At 31.8% G+C, this 14248-nt stretch overlaps 1 protein-coding gene across 9 annotated transcripts in view; it reads right to left on the minus strand.

Moving 5' to 3' along the window:
• Positions 1-228: 228 nt before the first annotated feature.
• The window catches only part of LOC134281923 (palmitoyltransferase ZDHHC14-like), a 30487-nt gene continuing 16467 nt past the window's right edge, over positions 229-14248 (minus strand). For 2 of the 9 annotated variants that reach the window (XM_062764348.1, XM_062764350.1), the window contains exons 3-11: positions 13040-13200; positions 11401-11556; positions 11064-11201; positions 10085-10133; positions 7949-8051; positions 6463-6572; positions 6160-6289; positions 5197-5326; positions 229-2318 (exon numbers count right to left, since the gene is read on the minus strand). In XM_062764348.1, the coding sequence (XP_062620332.1) occupies positions 2173-2318; positions 5197-5326; positions 6160-6289; positions 6463-6572; positions 7949-8051; positions 10085-10133; positions 11064-11201; positions 11401-11556; positions 13040-13200 (1123 nt within the window). In that variant the 3' untranslated portion in view covers positions 229-2172. Of the gene's footprint in view, positions 2319-4182; positions 4230-4269; positions 4305-4584; positions 4639-5196; positions 5327-6159; positions 6290-6462; positions 6573-7948; positions 8052-8460; positions 8564-10084; positions 10134-11063; positions 11202-11400; positions 11557-13039; positions 13201-14248 lie in introns of all 9 variants that reach the window. The other 7 variants (XM_062764351.1, XM_062764352.1, XM_062764355.1 and 4 more) reach the window with 7 other exon arrangements.

Raw genomic sequence — 14248 nt, forward strand, 5'->3', positions numbered from 1 at the left:
TGTTTTGAATAATGGTTTACAGACACCTAACTATGGCATAAGCTCTTCTGGTCTTTGACCAGTAGAGCTAAAAACTATGGGTTAAACTTGTTCATTTCACTATATATAAACAGGACTCACTGGTCGATAAAGTTTGTTTGCATCATCGGTCCATAAGTGCCAATATTTTCCCCTGATACAAGAACTATCATCGAATCTTCTTAATAAACTCAAGGAAAAAATATTAGAATCTAAATAAAAATCAGTTTATTCCATATCGTAGAATACAAAACTTAAAGATGATCACATTTACTTCTCATTTATAAACTGTAGTCATACAAACAATTTGATTTCAACAGAATTTTTTGTCAACACACTCTTGCACATGTAATAGAAGTGTTAAACAAATGTGATTGGAGACAAGCCATGGATTAATCCCTAAACATGATGTTCAGACTGACTATTTATTTTGTGTATAAATTACTGCACATGTCATGGTAAATCATATACATGCACAAATATATATGCAGAATAGCCAACTTAAGTCATTAATTTTGAAAATCTGTCTAATTGATCAAACCTAATGACAAAATGGCTTCATAAAAAATAGTAACTTACTGAAAAAGTATGGCTAAGCTAAGAAATGATCTAATAAGATGCACTGGTAACAAAAAAAAAAAAGAAATGCCCTAAGGCAATCAATTACTGCAAACAAAATAAAATGTAAAATTATCATCACCTCTGATGCACATTTACATTTGTTTTCATCTTGAACCTTTAACTGTTGAAATACTTACAGATCAATATTAAATTGTTGTTATAATGTAAAATGAGCAGCGGCTGTGTTTGTTAACAGAAAATACTGACTCTGCCTATCTAACTACAATACACAATTTCATGTGAATAAATTGAGTCTCGAATGTCATCTTGTTTGATTAATACATTTAAAGTGATGTCGACTTAAGAGAACATACACCAAATTTTAGTGTCAATATTTAAATACCAACAAATTTTTAAATTAACAACATTTGCAGTATTATCATGAAAACATTTTGTTGAACTCATGGAGTTCAGTGGCAATTCTGACTAAAATTTAATTTCAAGGAATTAAAACTTTTGTTGACAAGATCAATACAGAACAAAGCAACTCTATTTGATTATTTTTCCATATCATACCCATCTACAAATGTAAACAGCCAATCAGAGAATACATTACAAACAATCTTGGATGATTGACATTAGGTGAATGATGGCATCACATGTATAATGACATTAATATGACACTACCGAGTAAGGGTAAGAGATAGATCAAAACACTGAATGTTAGTTACTGGAATGTTTTTCCCTGCCAGAATCTATATGAAAAACTTTGTGGTGTCATTCATTAGAAATCAAATATCCAACAACTTGAGTCTATAATGTCCCTTAAGATTTAAGATTTACATAACTAAATTATCTGTCAAATTTTGATTTCAAATTATATCTTTCATCTAGAATACTGTATACAAGCTTAAATTTTGTGAAATTCCTTCTGATCAAAAATTTGTTCAACTACATGCAAAAGCTTTATAAGCTAGAGTGAAACAGTGTAAGTATATGTATTCTTACATATTACACTTAATAATAAAGATACAATATAGTAACTGCAATCTTGATTTTTAAAATATGGTAAATTCTACACTTGATTTTTATTGAAACTTCTTTTTCCTATAAAGGTGTGGTTTTGTTTAACAAAGATTATGTCTTTGATGAATAAATAAAACACTTTAAATGACTTTTTAAAAGCATTATGCAGATATTTACCTAATTTTTCCACTTTAACAATGATACAATCTGCATTTCAGGTAAACCAAGAAGTTGATCTTAAATATTACATAACTTTCAAAAATTTGTTCCATAATCTTTTAGTGACAAAACATTATCAATAAATTACAATAAACATGATATACAAGAATGTACTTATAGTACACCCAATCAAAACAGCACACACAAATATAATTTGCATTAATTAATTACAATCATAATCTGCTTTTTTGGTCACATGCATAATACATCCCCTCTCTACACACAACAAAATTCATATAATAAAATCCAACTAAATTATCACATAACATAAACAAACTGGAAGCTTTCCCAGAAATAATATACACAGTTAGGTTCAGTGGATTTCTTGTGTAAATTGTCAAGGTGTAATCATGTGTGAAATGATTGCTGTTGAGTTTGACTCCCCGTGTTGCTGTAAGGATCTCGGCTGCTCCAGTGACCCCCCTCTGATACATCTGTGTAGGTTACACTTGGTGCCTGCTGGGAATCTTTATATCCTATGACTGCACTGTTCCCTGTAAGAAGGTAAACTAGTGTATTAGACATTCCATCTGACTTCAGATATCTGTTTTTACAACATACTTTGTAAGTAACCATGTAAAATAAACTGCACGTCATTAGGTTTATTATGAACAGTGTATTATGATAAAGGAACATAAACATAACTGTGTTATTATTAGCAGAAGAACAGCACTTGCACATTTTTTTAGCCAAGAAATTGTCAAGGAAGCAAAAAACCCTTTCTACAGTTTATAAAGAGATTTCCATATATTACATGTCAATCAAATTTAGATATACAATTGTATATTAATGCTATACTGAACCTTTTAGAAAACAACCTTATACACTGCCATGGCAATCCTCTAAAACATTATGTACTAGCTAGCTTTCAAGATTAAAGAAAAACGTCATCCACGTAAATATTATATATGAACAATTTCCAGAATCACGTTTCCTTCACCTTTTCTTGACAGCTGCTTGTTTTCAAACCTATTACAATCAATAATTTTCTGTTTCCACCAATATATCTGTACATTATAACACACTTCTCTGAAATTTGATTTCATACTTTTTCTCCTGGTGATACTTGGCTAATGACCGCAATTTTTTAAAATAAATCCTCTATTCATACTTAACACTATGAGTAAATTCAATTTTTTGCTCATCTCACATTTATGACAGTGACAAATAATATCACCAAATTTAAAAAAAAAAAAGAAGACACAGAAAAGAACAAAAGACCTAGAACACATCTAAAACCACATACTAGGGTGATTTCTACATATTGACATACATATTTATATGTGAATGTATAATTAATGAAAATATTAAGTCAATAGAAAAATGCAAGTAAATGAAATTAATCAAGCATTTGAGGCAATAATAAACCACACAATGAATGAAAAAAAAAATACTCAAAGACATATTCTAACCTAACTTTCACATGAAGCAAAAACTTAACTTCCAAGCTCAAAAAAAGCATGAAACATTAGGTAGTAAAGCAATAAAATATACAATATATATATATATTTCTTTTAAACAAACTACAAGTATCCTTTGGCCTTGAAAGTCACAGAGTATAACAGATTTCTGAACACCTAATTAATTCAGTTCATCTTAAATTCATGTAATATCTGTATTCATTTTCAGATATAGTTAAAAAATATTTGATGATAAATCCATGATTTCCAAAAATGCAAAAAAATGTTTCTTCCAAGGGACAAGTAGAAAGCATTTTCAATGACTGATTGTCTTAGCCCCTCCCTGGATCATGAAATCTGGACCCCATGGACCGTAAATGTCACAATCATGGTAATGAACTCTTAATTCACTGACATTGAAGTCTGTGCACATACTGTGCATTCATATCAAGAATTGAGAAAAATTGAAAATGTAAAATGCCTTTTCAGGATCTGATTAATTTATTTCCATCATAGAGATAGGTAGAGGTGATAATGTCAACACATTGCCTGCTAGATGTCATTCAGGAAAAAACACATTATCAACACTTGTGGGAATGTCTCACTTTGCCCAAATCTGAGGCTTAAATGATGGATCAAGGACAGGGTCAACAGTTTACAATGTTGTTAGTTGCTTAATACAATACACCTAACCATGTTACAGTGTTCATGAGCCAACAAAAAAAATTCCAAGAGGCAGGAACTATGACCACCACTTAGGATGGAGAGGGGTCTGCCTGGAATAATTCTTATCCATCCATATATACTTTCACAAAATATAACATAATTCTGCAAACAGAAAGCTACATATCAAGTGACCAAAAACTAAAAACATAAAAGTTAGCACTACTATTTTTTTAAAAATCTAAACTGATTGTGGTACTATTTATAAAGCCACCATAGGGCCGTGACTACTCACCTACCACCCCATTACCAAAGCAGTGACATGTTAGGGGTGATGCAGGGCTGGAAGGAAATTGTTAGTATTAGCACTTTTATACCTCACCTTCCGTCACAATTTGATTTCCATCATTTCAGATTCTGTTTTATAAAAAATTCTACATGGGCATAAAAAGTTTTCATATTCATGTATTAAGGAAATTGAGATATACTTTTAAAAATTCAACAGTTTTTTCTTCATCCCACCACCAAAAAAATATTCCTGTATTTAACATTATTGCATGTTACTTTTCTGGCAGTCTCTCCAAAAATTTGATACAAATGTAATCTTGAACAATCAAGTGTTGACCAAAATTTAAAATTTACATAAGACCCACATCTGCCTTGGTAAGTGATTGGTGAGGACCCATACTCAACTTACCATTCTGATAAGTCAGTTGTGTCATTGTCGTATTCCACAGGGGATTCTTACCCACTGTTACATGCAGCATTAATAAAAGAACTCATCTTAGCTACTTAGTCAAGAAAATCTATCATTCAGTGAAGAGCTCTGATTTATATACTCTGTACATGTATTATTCTCTCGTCATGGATGATGTTCACTAATTATTAGAAAATAGTATCTCACTGGGTTTTCAGTATAATACTCTGTTATATGTGAAAAAAAATCTGATGACTACCAATAAACAGGAAGATATGTATATAATAAGTTTAAGGGCCCTCTGTACACTGCTAATTGAAGGGTTTTTTTTACTTCAGTAGTATCTTTATGCAGAGTTATCTGCCCTTTGATCTTAAATAAAAAAAATAGAAATCTTCAGTGCAGATATTTGAAAAATGAAATAAGTGAACTCAGAATTTACATCCATATCTGATTTTTTAATGTCAACTCCACACCCACCCCCCATTTTTCTTCAATAATAGAGGACCCTTAAGTCAATCTGAATTCAATTACATAACATACAAAGACATGATTTGTTGGATGATTTACAATGACAGTACACGGTCCTAGGACACAGACAGACAGACCTACCGTTGGTGGGGGGGAGTCGGCTGTTGATGGACCCGTCCGCTGTCTGGTAACTGATCATCTGTTTCATCACCGGTCCCGTACCGTTACTTCCTGTCACATGGTGACCAGTGTTTGTTCCCACATTGTTAGTCTGTGAACAGTGACAAAGGTCGGTTAGTATCCGTGCACAAATGTTCAAAGGCAACTTCACAAAACTTCAATTCCTTTTGTGACGGATAAATAACTTTTCAATTTACAATTTCATGAACAATATCATAATATTTTAACCTTATCTGCATTTATGACATATTATGTTGTACTTATTCTCTTTCCATTTTGAAAACACGTCATTGGACATGTTGGATAAACATAATAAAGAAACCTACAGAAATTTTGCTTTGAAATCAACAAAAAAAATCCTTCCCATTGTAATCCAGCTATACCCCCTCCCCCTAAAAAATTTGGTTAACTAAGGAAGGGAAATATATATGGTAATATATCAGCTGAATAGATGGATGGACAGACTTGTCACTACTGGGCCCCTATATAGAGAGGGCCCTGGTAAAAGATAGTCATTGCTTTGTAAATATCATAATTTCTGTGTCTGCACATTATTATTGTGACACAAACTATTGCTACAAGAAGGATGTATGTGAATGCCAAAACTAGTTCTACATTCAAATTAATTAATTTTTGTACTATCTGTGACATCAATTTGTTCTATGTGTGCATTAGCTACTGTATAAAGGGAGATTTCTGCCCTGGTTATATTTTCACCCTTTGTGCTCAGCTAACATGTGGGCAAATTCAAAATGAGTTACATTTAAAAAACACAGAACAATTTCTGAAACAGATTTGTGACTGAGTGAATTTATAATGATGCAAAATTGTCAGCAAGTGAAAGGGCGAAAAAATGACACAGAACGAAGATACTCCTATATACAGTATTTTGTGATGGTGGTGCAGGTCAGTATAAGCTCACACCTTAGTATTGTTAGTAGATCCGTAATATTCATGTTTAACATTGACGGCATTACTCTCTTTGCCGGTAGATGCATTTACCCCTTGTGACTGTGAACTGTCCGGGATGACAAAACCTCGACGGTCCAACAGACTGAAAAGTAAACACAGTCACTATACTTAGACAAGAAACGCAACAAGAGGCACACATATCTGAGTGTTTATGTGATTTATATTTCAATTAATGATTCGTTTTCCTCTGTGTTTAATAGTTATCTTTTGTAATATAGATTACTTTAGTAGCTTCAGTCTACACACACCCCTTACCTTGGGGGAGTAGGACCACATAGAACTCCCAGGCAGTTTCTAAATATAGATCCCTGACTGAAGGGGTTGAAGTTTTCCTGCCCTCTCTTCGCAGAGTAGGAACCTTTTATCTGAAAAAAATCATAATAAAAGAATAAATAGCTAGTCATATCTCACACTAATAAAATACTTAATCCAATCCCAAAATAGATATAGTGATAATAATCACATCCCAACATAAAACAAGAAAATCTTCAATCTATCCAAGTATCAATTTCATGATGACTTTTGTTATTTCTTACACATAGCATGAATTCAAAATGCTGCGCATTTTAGATATTTCCTGAGAATTACAGATTTTTTAGACTTAAGTCTAACACAGTGAATTGTACTCTGAGTATACAGTTGGGATTAAAGGTCATAAGAAACAAATAGCCGAACATATTGAGTAACATACAGGAATAATTTTATCTGAGCTGATAAAATAGGACTGAAAATGTTATTTAGCTTTTTAATGCAAGATAGAGACAACACAGTTGATCAAAATTACTCAATTGGGAAAATGTGCTTTGATTTACATTGCTTATCTCCCTTAGACTATGACATTAGAAAGGCCCAATCGCTGTTCAAAGCTATACAATGTTTAAAAACTGTAATGTCATTTTGCAGCTTATTTTTAAGAAATATCATAATCATGGCTGAAACCTTGTATAATCATATGATCTTCAAACAGGCTGGTATTTCTTTTTTTATAAATTTCATCGCATATTTGCAAGATTTTTGGCATGTTTTATCAGTGACACTGAGTCAGTGATTTCTCATCGTTTGACACTTCGATAGATGAAAGGCTGGGCATTTATTCACAACACTGTTTTCATTATCAAGAGTCCAACATGGTCACGGATTCAATTTTCCTTGATAATATATACTACAGACCTCGTGAATGCGCTACCTATATGATATACATGACTGTTTAACTATTCCTTTGTACCCTTCCCTCCCAAATTGCTAGAAGCAGTAAAACATGAGGATCAGTTAAAATCCTATAATAATAGAATTCTAATTTCGTCCAATATTAAACGAGGTATAAAATTAACTGATGCTACTCATATTGACTGCAGGCTTTTTTATGAGAGTCCTATATTTATTCATCACAATAACACATACATTACATGTATTTTAATTAATGCTTTTTTCTTTAATTTTTTATCATGAAAACATGACCTTGAAGAAAATCATTTTACAGATACAGTCAAACAATGTCATCTCAAACCAAATGGGGCTGAGAAAAATCTTCAAGATATTCGTTGATATCAAGTTTAAAATACTGACATAATAAAATATAGCTGGAACTTTTAACATCACTTCAACACATCCAATTTGTAAATGAAGTTTGAGATAACGAAGTTCAAATGTATTCTCAGCAAAATGATATGCATATAATTATGTGCAAAATATAATTACGCAATAATAAGCAAGTGATGGAGAAAGGAGCAGTGATACTTACATCTTCATTGGTGGTTTGTTCTGAAGCTACTAGATATGTATGAAATCCTGCTAAGCCCACCACTGACCACACAGAAAAGAAACAGATAATGGCCTCTATCACAGTAAAACAAAGTTAAGGAAAATACAACATCGACAATAGGATTAAAGCCTCTCAAATAAATCGCACAGAGTAAAAGTAGGGTACTTCAAATTCTTGACAGGATTTTTTTTTACCGCAACAAAAAATAAATTCAATAATGAGTTAATTCCTTAAAAACAATCCTTCCCTTTTCTTAAAACTAGATATATAAGTCATATACACTCAATCTATTTCCAAATAACAATAAATTGTATGTGTCAGAGAAAAATGAGCATTTTATATAAAAGCAATAATTGGTTAAAAAAAAACATATAAAATGTAAGAAACATCAAAAGCGAGGTGTAATTGTAATTCTGTGAGCACACCAAAAAGTAAGGCCAGACATGAATAAATGAAATGACAAAATTCAGCACACTGGGAAGACTACTCACATCTTCATTAGTGGTTTGTTCAGATGTAGCTAGATAGGTATGGAACCCTGCTAGGCCAATGATTGACCAGACCGAAAAGAAGCAGATAATGGCCTCAATGATGGTACAATAATGGTTAAGGAGAATGAAATCTAACCACCGTATAGCTTGGACAAAATCAAAAATGCTTAGAAATTTATCTTTTCCTCAACGTCACATGGATTGATTTTTGAAGCCATTTTAGAATCAATTTGTTTGTCGCAAAGAGTAAGCCACTTCAAGACATACTTTTTGTATGGTTCTCATTTTTCTTTCTCGCTTTCAAAAGAAGAATAGAATACTTTGTCAACATGGTCAATATTAACACTCTAATTAACATCAAACTGTTACTTTTTTTCCATATCTAGAAAACCATATAGTTTATTTTTTTTATGGTGGTGAATTTTTAAAATGAAAATAAAAGGTGGAAAATAGTCTGGCAACCAGCAATATTTACTTAAAATCTTAACTTTAAGAAAAAACCCCTGAATTTGGCTTCTAACAAAACCAGTTTCATTCTAGAAATACTGACAATCTACTGGTAATCCCATTCCACATTCTACTACTTCTCCCTTTTGTTTTCTTGAAGTGTTAAAAAAAGGATAACCTCAACAAGCATCTCTCTGATGTCATTTTATATCTAAGTCACAGATTCTTAGACAAATATTGATTTGACTTTATATACAATATAGGGCTGACCAGATTCTAAATAGAGGGCCCCACTACTCCTATAGAAATATTGATCCCTCTGCTCTTATCTGTATTTCAGCAGCACTTTATAGCTTACAGACTGGGATACACTCCTGTAGTAGACCAATGGCTGTTCCAGTCCTTTGATCTACTGGTATATCTAATCTTATAATGGACAAAAGATGAACATCACTTTGGAGTTTCCATAAATACTGCAGAGAAGTACTTGAGATATGACCTCAGAGAAAATTACTACAAACAAACGCCACAACAGTATTGGATCATACGACTTGATTATTCAAATCATGCACTTTGAAAACATTTCAGATAGTTAAATTCAGCTGAGCTAGATACCATTGTATATTATAAGTCCCCCCCCAAAAAAAAAATACATCACTGAGATAATATAAATTATGATATATATTTGAAGAAATGACCAAAACAAGAAATATATAGATGTACAATGTTTATGCAATGTTCATCTTTTCCACTGGGCCCAAAGAATAGTGTGCATGTCTGAAGATTTGCACTTACAGTCTTACACCAATGATATCTGACAAAAAACGAGAAAACAATTGGCGAAAATGCCTGAAATGAACATCCAATTCATCAAAAAATGCTCTTATAGCTCTTATCCTGAAAGAAAGGAAGCTTATAGAATATCCTATAGCTACAGCAATCCAATCTATTGCTTTATGTCTCAAGGGCCAAAGATAGTAGTTAGAGGAGCAAGAAATGAATTCACTCTTACAGCCTAATCTGATTTAAAGGTCTTCTAAAACCTCATAAAAAACAGTCTCCAATTTTTTTCCAATCCTCTTTATCTATAGAAGAACAGCTCTGGATTCATTTTACTGAAGGGAGTCCCTAAGTTAAGGCTGAAATCACTACAGACGATTTGTTATCAAAAGGATATCTAGCAGGGGAGTCTCGCATTGCATGTAAAAAATTGTCCTCCTGTGACCCTGAAACAAAGAAAACATCAAAATGAGCAATGTATTTCATCCCAATTATTACCACTATACATATTAAGATTAAGTCTCCTAAGATATTATTTGATTCCTTTAGAAAGGTTCTCAAATGCTAATTTATTGACCTAATATTGATATAATCAACTTTAATCAAGATTTGTGCAAATGGAGAAGTACAGTCATATTTGCATTCTTTTATCATGTTTACATGTATATATATGAAAATATTTTCTTTTTAAAATAAACATAAACGAAGGTCATTGCTATTTAAAAGTACTTAACATGTGACCATAACAATGTTGCTCACTATATAAACCAGAATACAGGATTTGATCACTTAACATTTTTGTCTTTCCTGACCTGATCTACAAAATATCTGCGTCTTAGTGCCTCGTATAGATTGTCGTCTGAGGTCAGATCACAAAAGATATTTTAAGACTTCCCCTACATCTTATTTTTATTTTGTCAAAAGATGGTGCATATTTCACTTGTTTATTCTTTAAAATCAACAGTAATTTTGCCAAAAGCATCTATTGTACATTTCAGTGCATTGTAAAACATGATTATGACAATCTGTTTTGCTTCAAATGACAGATGCCCTGAAACCAGTGTACAACAAAGTGTGTTTATACAGCGAGTGTAAACATTCCCTGGAAGATCTGCTTTGATATGGTTATTATTATCGATCAATCCTACATGTAAATTTACAGGTGTGTTAATATTTCTATGAACAAAAATATCAACCAAATTAAGTAACCAGAGACCTATAATCATGACTTGATGTTTATAGTTTTCAATATGTATTAAAATACGTACACTGCACTTAGATTATACTTCACTAAAAATTTTTTTCCACACAGTTTGTACAAGTTTTTGCAATTCCTTATTGAAGTATATTTTTGTAAAAAAAAAACAGCAACTTACGTAAAATGAGGTGAGTAAGCACACAGGCGAATATATAGATACAAAGTATGGACAGGGAAAGAATAAATAAATAAAAGTAGCGATAATTCCTCCTTCCCACACAGTTCCCCACCCAGGGGCAGTGGTGGTCAAATCTCTCTGAAACGAAAACACCAACAATTAAAAAAATGTCCACTGCATCAGAGAATTATGTCTAATAACTAATTTAGAAATTAAGACATAAAGAATTACTAGTTAGAGATATCAATCATCAATGAAATTATGTTAAAAAGTCTAAATTTACAAAATTACAAATTCTGTTTCAAGTCTTTGTTTCCTTTGATAACAATCAACTTACCAACACAATTATCACATAGACTACAGTGTGAGGCTCGCGGTGGTCGGAATATTTTGCATGTAAAACAGTACTTTAATTTGACGACTTGTCCCTTAATAACTACCTCCTTGGTTCTGGGGGGTGGGCGGTATGTCCCGGGGGTAGAGTTAGGGACCTCTGAAATGAAGAAATACACTTAATATTGTCTTTATGATCAATACCAATTAAGTTAAATCTAAATGAAACTTCCTAAGAGATTCATGAATTACTAATTATCAGGTGAATTATATGAAAATCTGATAAATAATTTTTAATCCAAAATGTCAATTAGGAACTTATTGTAACTTCCAAAATTAATATTTTTACTGAACGTTAGAACATTGGTATTAAGGTATAGATTCTTCCCCTCTTCAAGCTTAAAAAAACTTGATGAAAATTTTATGTGGTTTGTATTCCTTATTTCTTTTTAATCTACCCACTTTTTGTCACATTCCCTTTATGTATTGTACATTTGCCTCTATTTATACAAAATTGTATGTAACTAATACCTAATTTACCAATATTTGTTTGAAAGATTGATCTGAACTCAAACTGAAAGTCTATAATTATTTGTATTAACTATAAAAATAAATGCCATAAATATATACTTGGTAACTGGAAATGCTTTTGGTAATAATTATTGGAATCATGTGACCTTCTTCTGATACGTAACATCTCCTTAAACAGCTACACGTAGTATTATACAAGGTCCTAATTGTTAATAAAAGACCCATAATGAAGTGTTATTGACTTTCTGGAAGTGTCAAGAGGTAAATATTCTATACTTAGCCTGTTATATAAGAACTTCAAAAGCATTAACCCTGCTAACTCTATGATGATCGTGATTAATAAATTTAATACCTTACTTAATCTGTTATTGCAGCCTTATTTTATTAAATTTCAATCTACCTGATGACACATGTTGCAGTGATGTAAATATTCTGTATTCATGGTATTGTATTTATTCAAATTACAGGTAACTAGCAGTACAACATAGGGACTATCTGTAACCACTACACATTAACTAGGAATTTATTTTCAGAACAAATATTGTATTTTGTAAGCATATAAACCAACATGATCAATGATAAAAAATATTATTACATAAAGAAAAAATCAAATTTCATGAAATCTGTAAAAAGCAACAGTCAATCCTACACAAAGTATTTCTAAATAAACATGTTTTGGGTATAACCATGTTTTACTGTATTGAATGTTAAGTGTTTTGGGTATAACCATGTTTTACTGTATTAAGTTTTTTGGGTATAACCATGTTTTACTGTTAGTGTTAAGTGTTTTGGATATAACCATGTTTTACTCTATTAAGTGTTTTGGTTATAATCATGTTTACTGTTAGTGTTAAGTGTTTTAGGTATAATAACCATGTTTTACTTTATTGAGTGTTTTGGGTATAAACATGTTTTACAGTTTTGAGTGTTTTGGGTATAACCATGTTTTACTGCATTAAGTGTTTTGGGTATAACCATGTTTTACTGCATTAAGTGTTTTGGGTATAACCATGTTTTACTGTTAGTATTAAGTGTTTTAGGTATAACCATGTTTGACTGTATTAAGTGTTTTAAGTATAACTATGTTTGACTGTATTGAAGACTAGACTTACCTATCTGTCTCTCTATATCGGCCGCCTCATCCGGCGAGGCCCGGGGGATCACTCCCGGATCACTAAAACTCGTCCTGAACAGGGTAGACATTACAAAAATAAATAGGGCGATTCCAAAGGCCGGAATGGCTGGGGTGACATTTTTTGCCAGGTATGGACAGCTGAAAGGAAAAGAAAGCAAACTTAATCACATGTCATACAGAATTTAAAAAACATTACTAATGATAAACAGATTACAAAGTCTTAAATTAATTTTGCTGTCTAAACTTTAATTATTCCAGTGTCTATAATCAGAGGGCTAGCTTAGCAAGAATTTATATAATTCATCCTTGTAAATATCAGTATCATAAGAGAAGTCAGCAGAACTTATGTATATTTTGTTCTAAGAGTGCTGCATGTAAATATTCATTATAATTCTTGTTGCTAGAAATAGGAGTTATACTTTATTATCTGTAAGCTACATTAAGATGTTAAGTATAGATTTATATATGTATGTAAAGAATCATTTCTATTAGCAGACATTAATTCCCCGTCCCATCTAGCCTTACCCCGAAAAATATAACTTAACATAGAAACTTTAGAGTATAAAATAAAAAATCTTTCCTTCTCCGCTTATAGTCAGCAACTCATTTTAAGGATACACAAGATAACTATCTGAGATTGACTGGCTGGTTATCATGCTAGTGTGCAAAAGTAATGAAATGGGTTTATTCATTTATTTCCATGACTGTAAGCGATAGCCAGACTCCAAATAGAGAGATTCACCTAGTCTGTTAATATGCTAAAAGATGTTATATGTTTGGTCAATTAGTACAGAGCCTAAAAGCAGATCAGTGCAATCTTGTCAGTTGTGTATATTTATAATTGTCTAATTACATGTATATTATCGGTCTTCATGAAAAATTGTTTTCTGAAGACTGTTAAACATTGGTTAATTGTTGTGTAGCCAGAATATCATGTTCTATTCCTGTAAGAATAAATTCTGAGATAGATTAGATACATCATTGACTTTTAGCAAAAAAAAACAACCCTGTTTAAATATCGTCTATCTCAAGAAATTCATGCATTGTCACATGACATATCCTAATGTATGACACCTGTGTTGTCCAGCCCAGCTATTAACCACTGTGTAATTAATACTTTTATGACATTGCTGTAATGTATTTATTGTACAATATGAAGTAATATGTGATTGCAGTCTAGCTAATC

Source organism: Saccostrea cucullata, unplaced genomic scaffold, assembly GCF_032062105.1.
Source record: "Saccostrea cucullata isolate Sc308-1 unplaced genomic scaffold, CSIRO_AGI_Scuc_v1 ctg616, whole genome shotgun sequence".
NCBI lineage: Eukaryota > Metazoa > Mollusca > Bivalvia > Ostreida > Ostreidae > Saccostrea > Saccostrea cuccullata.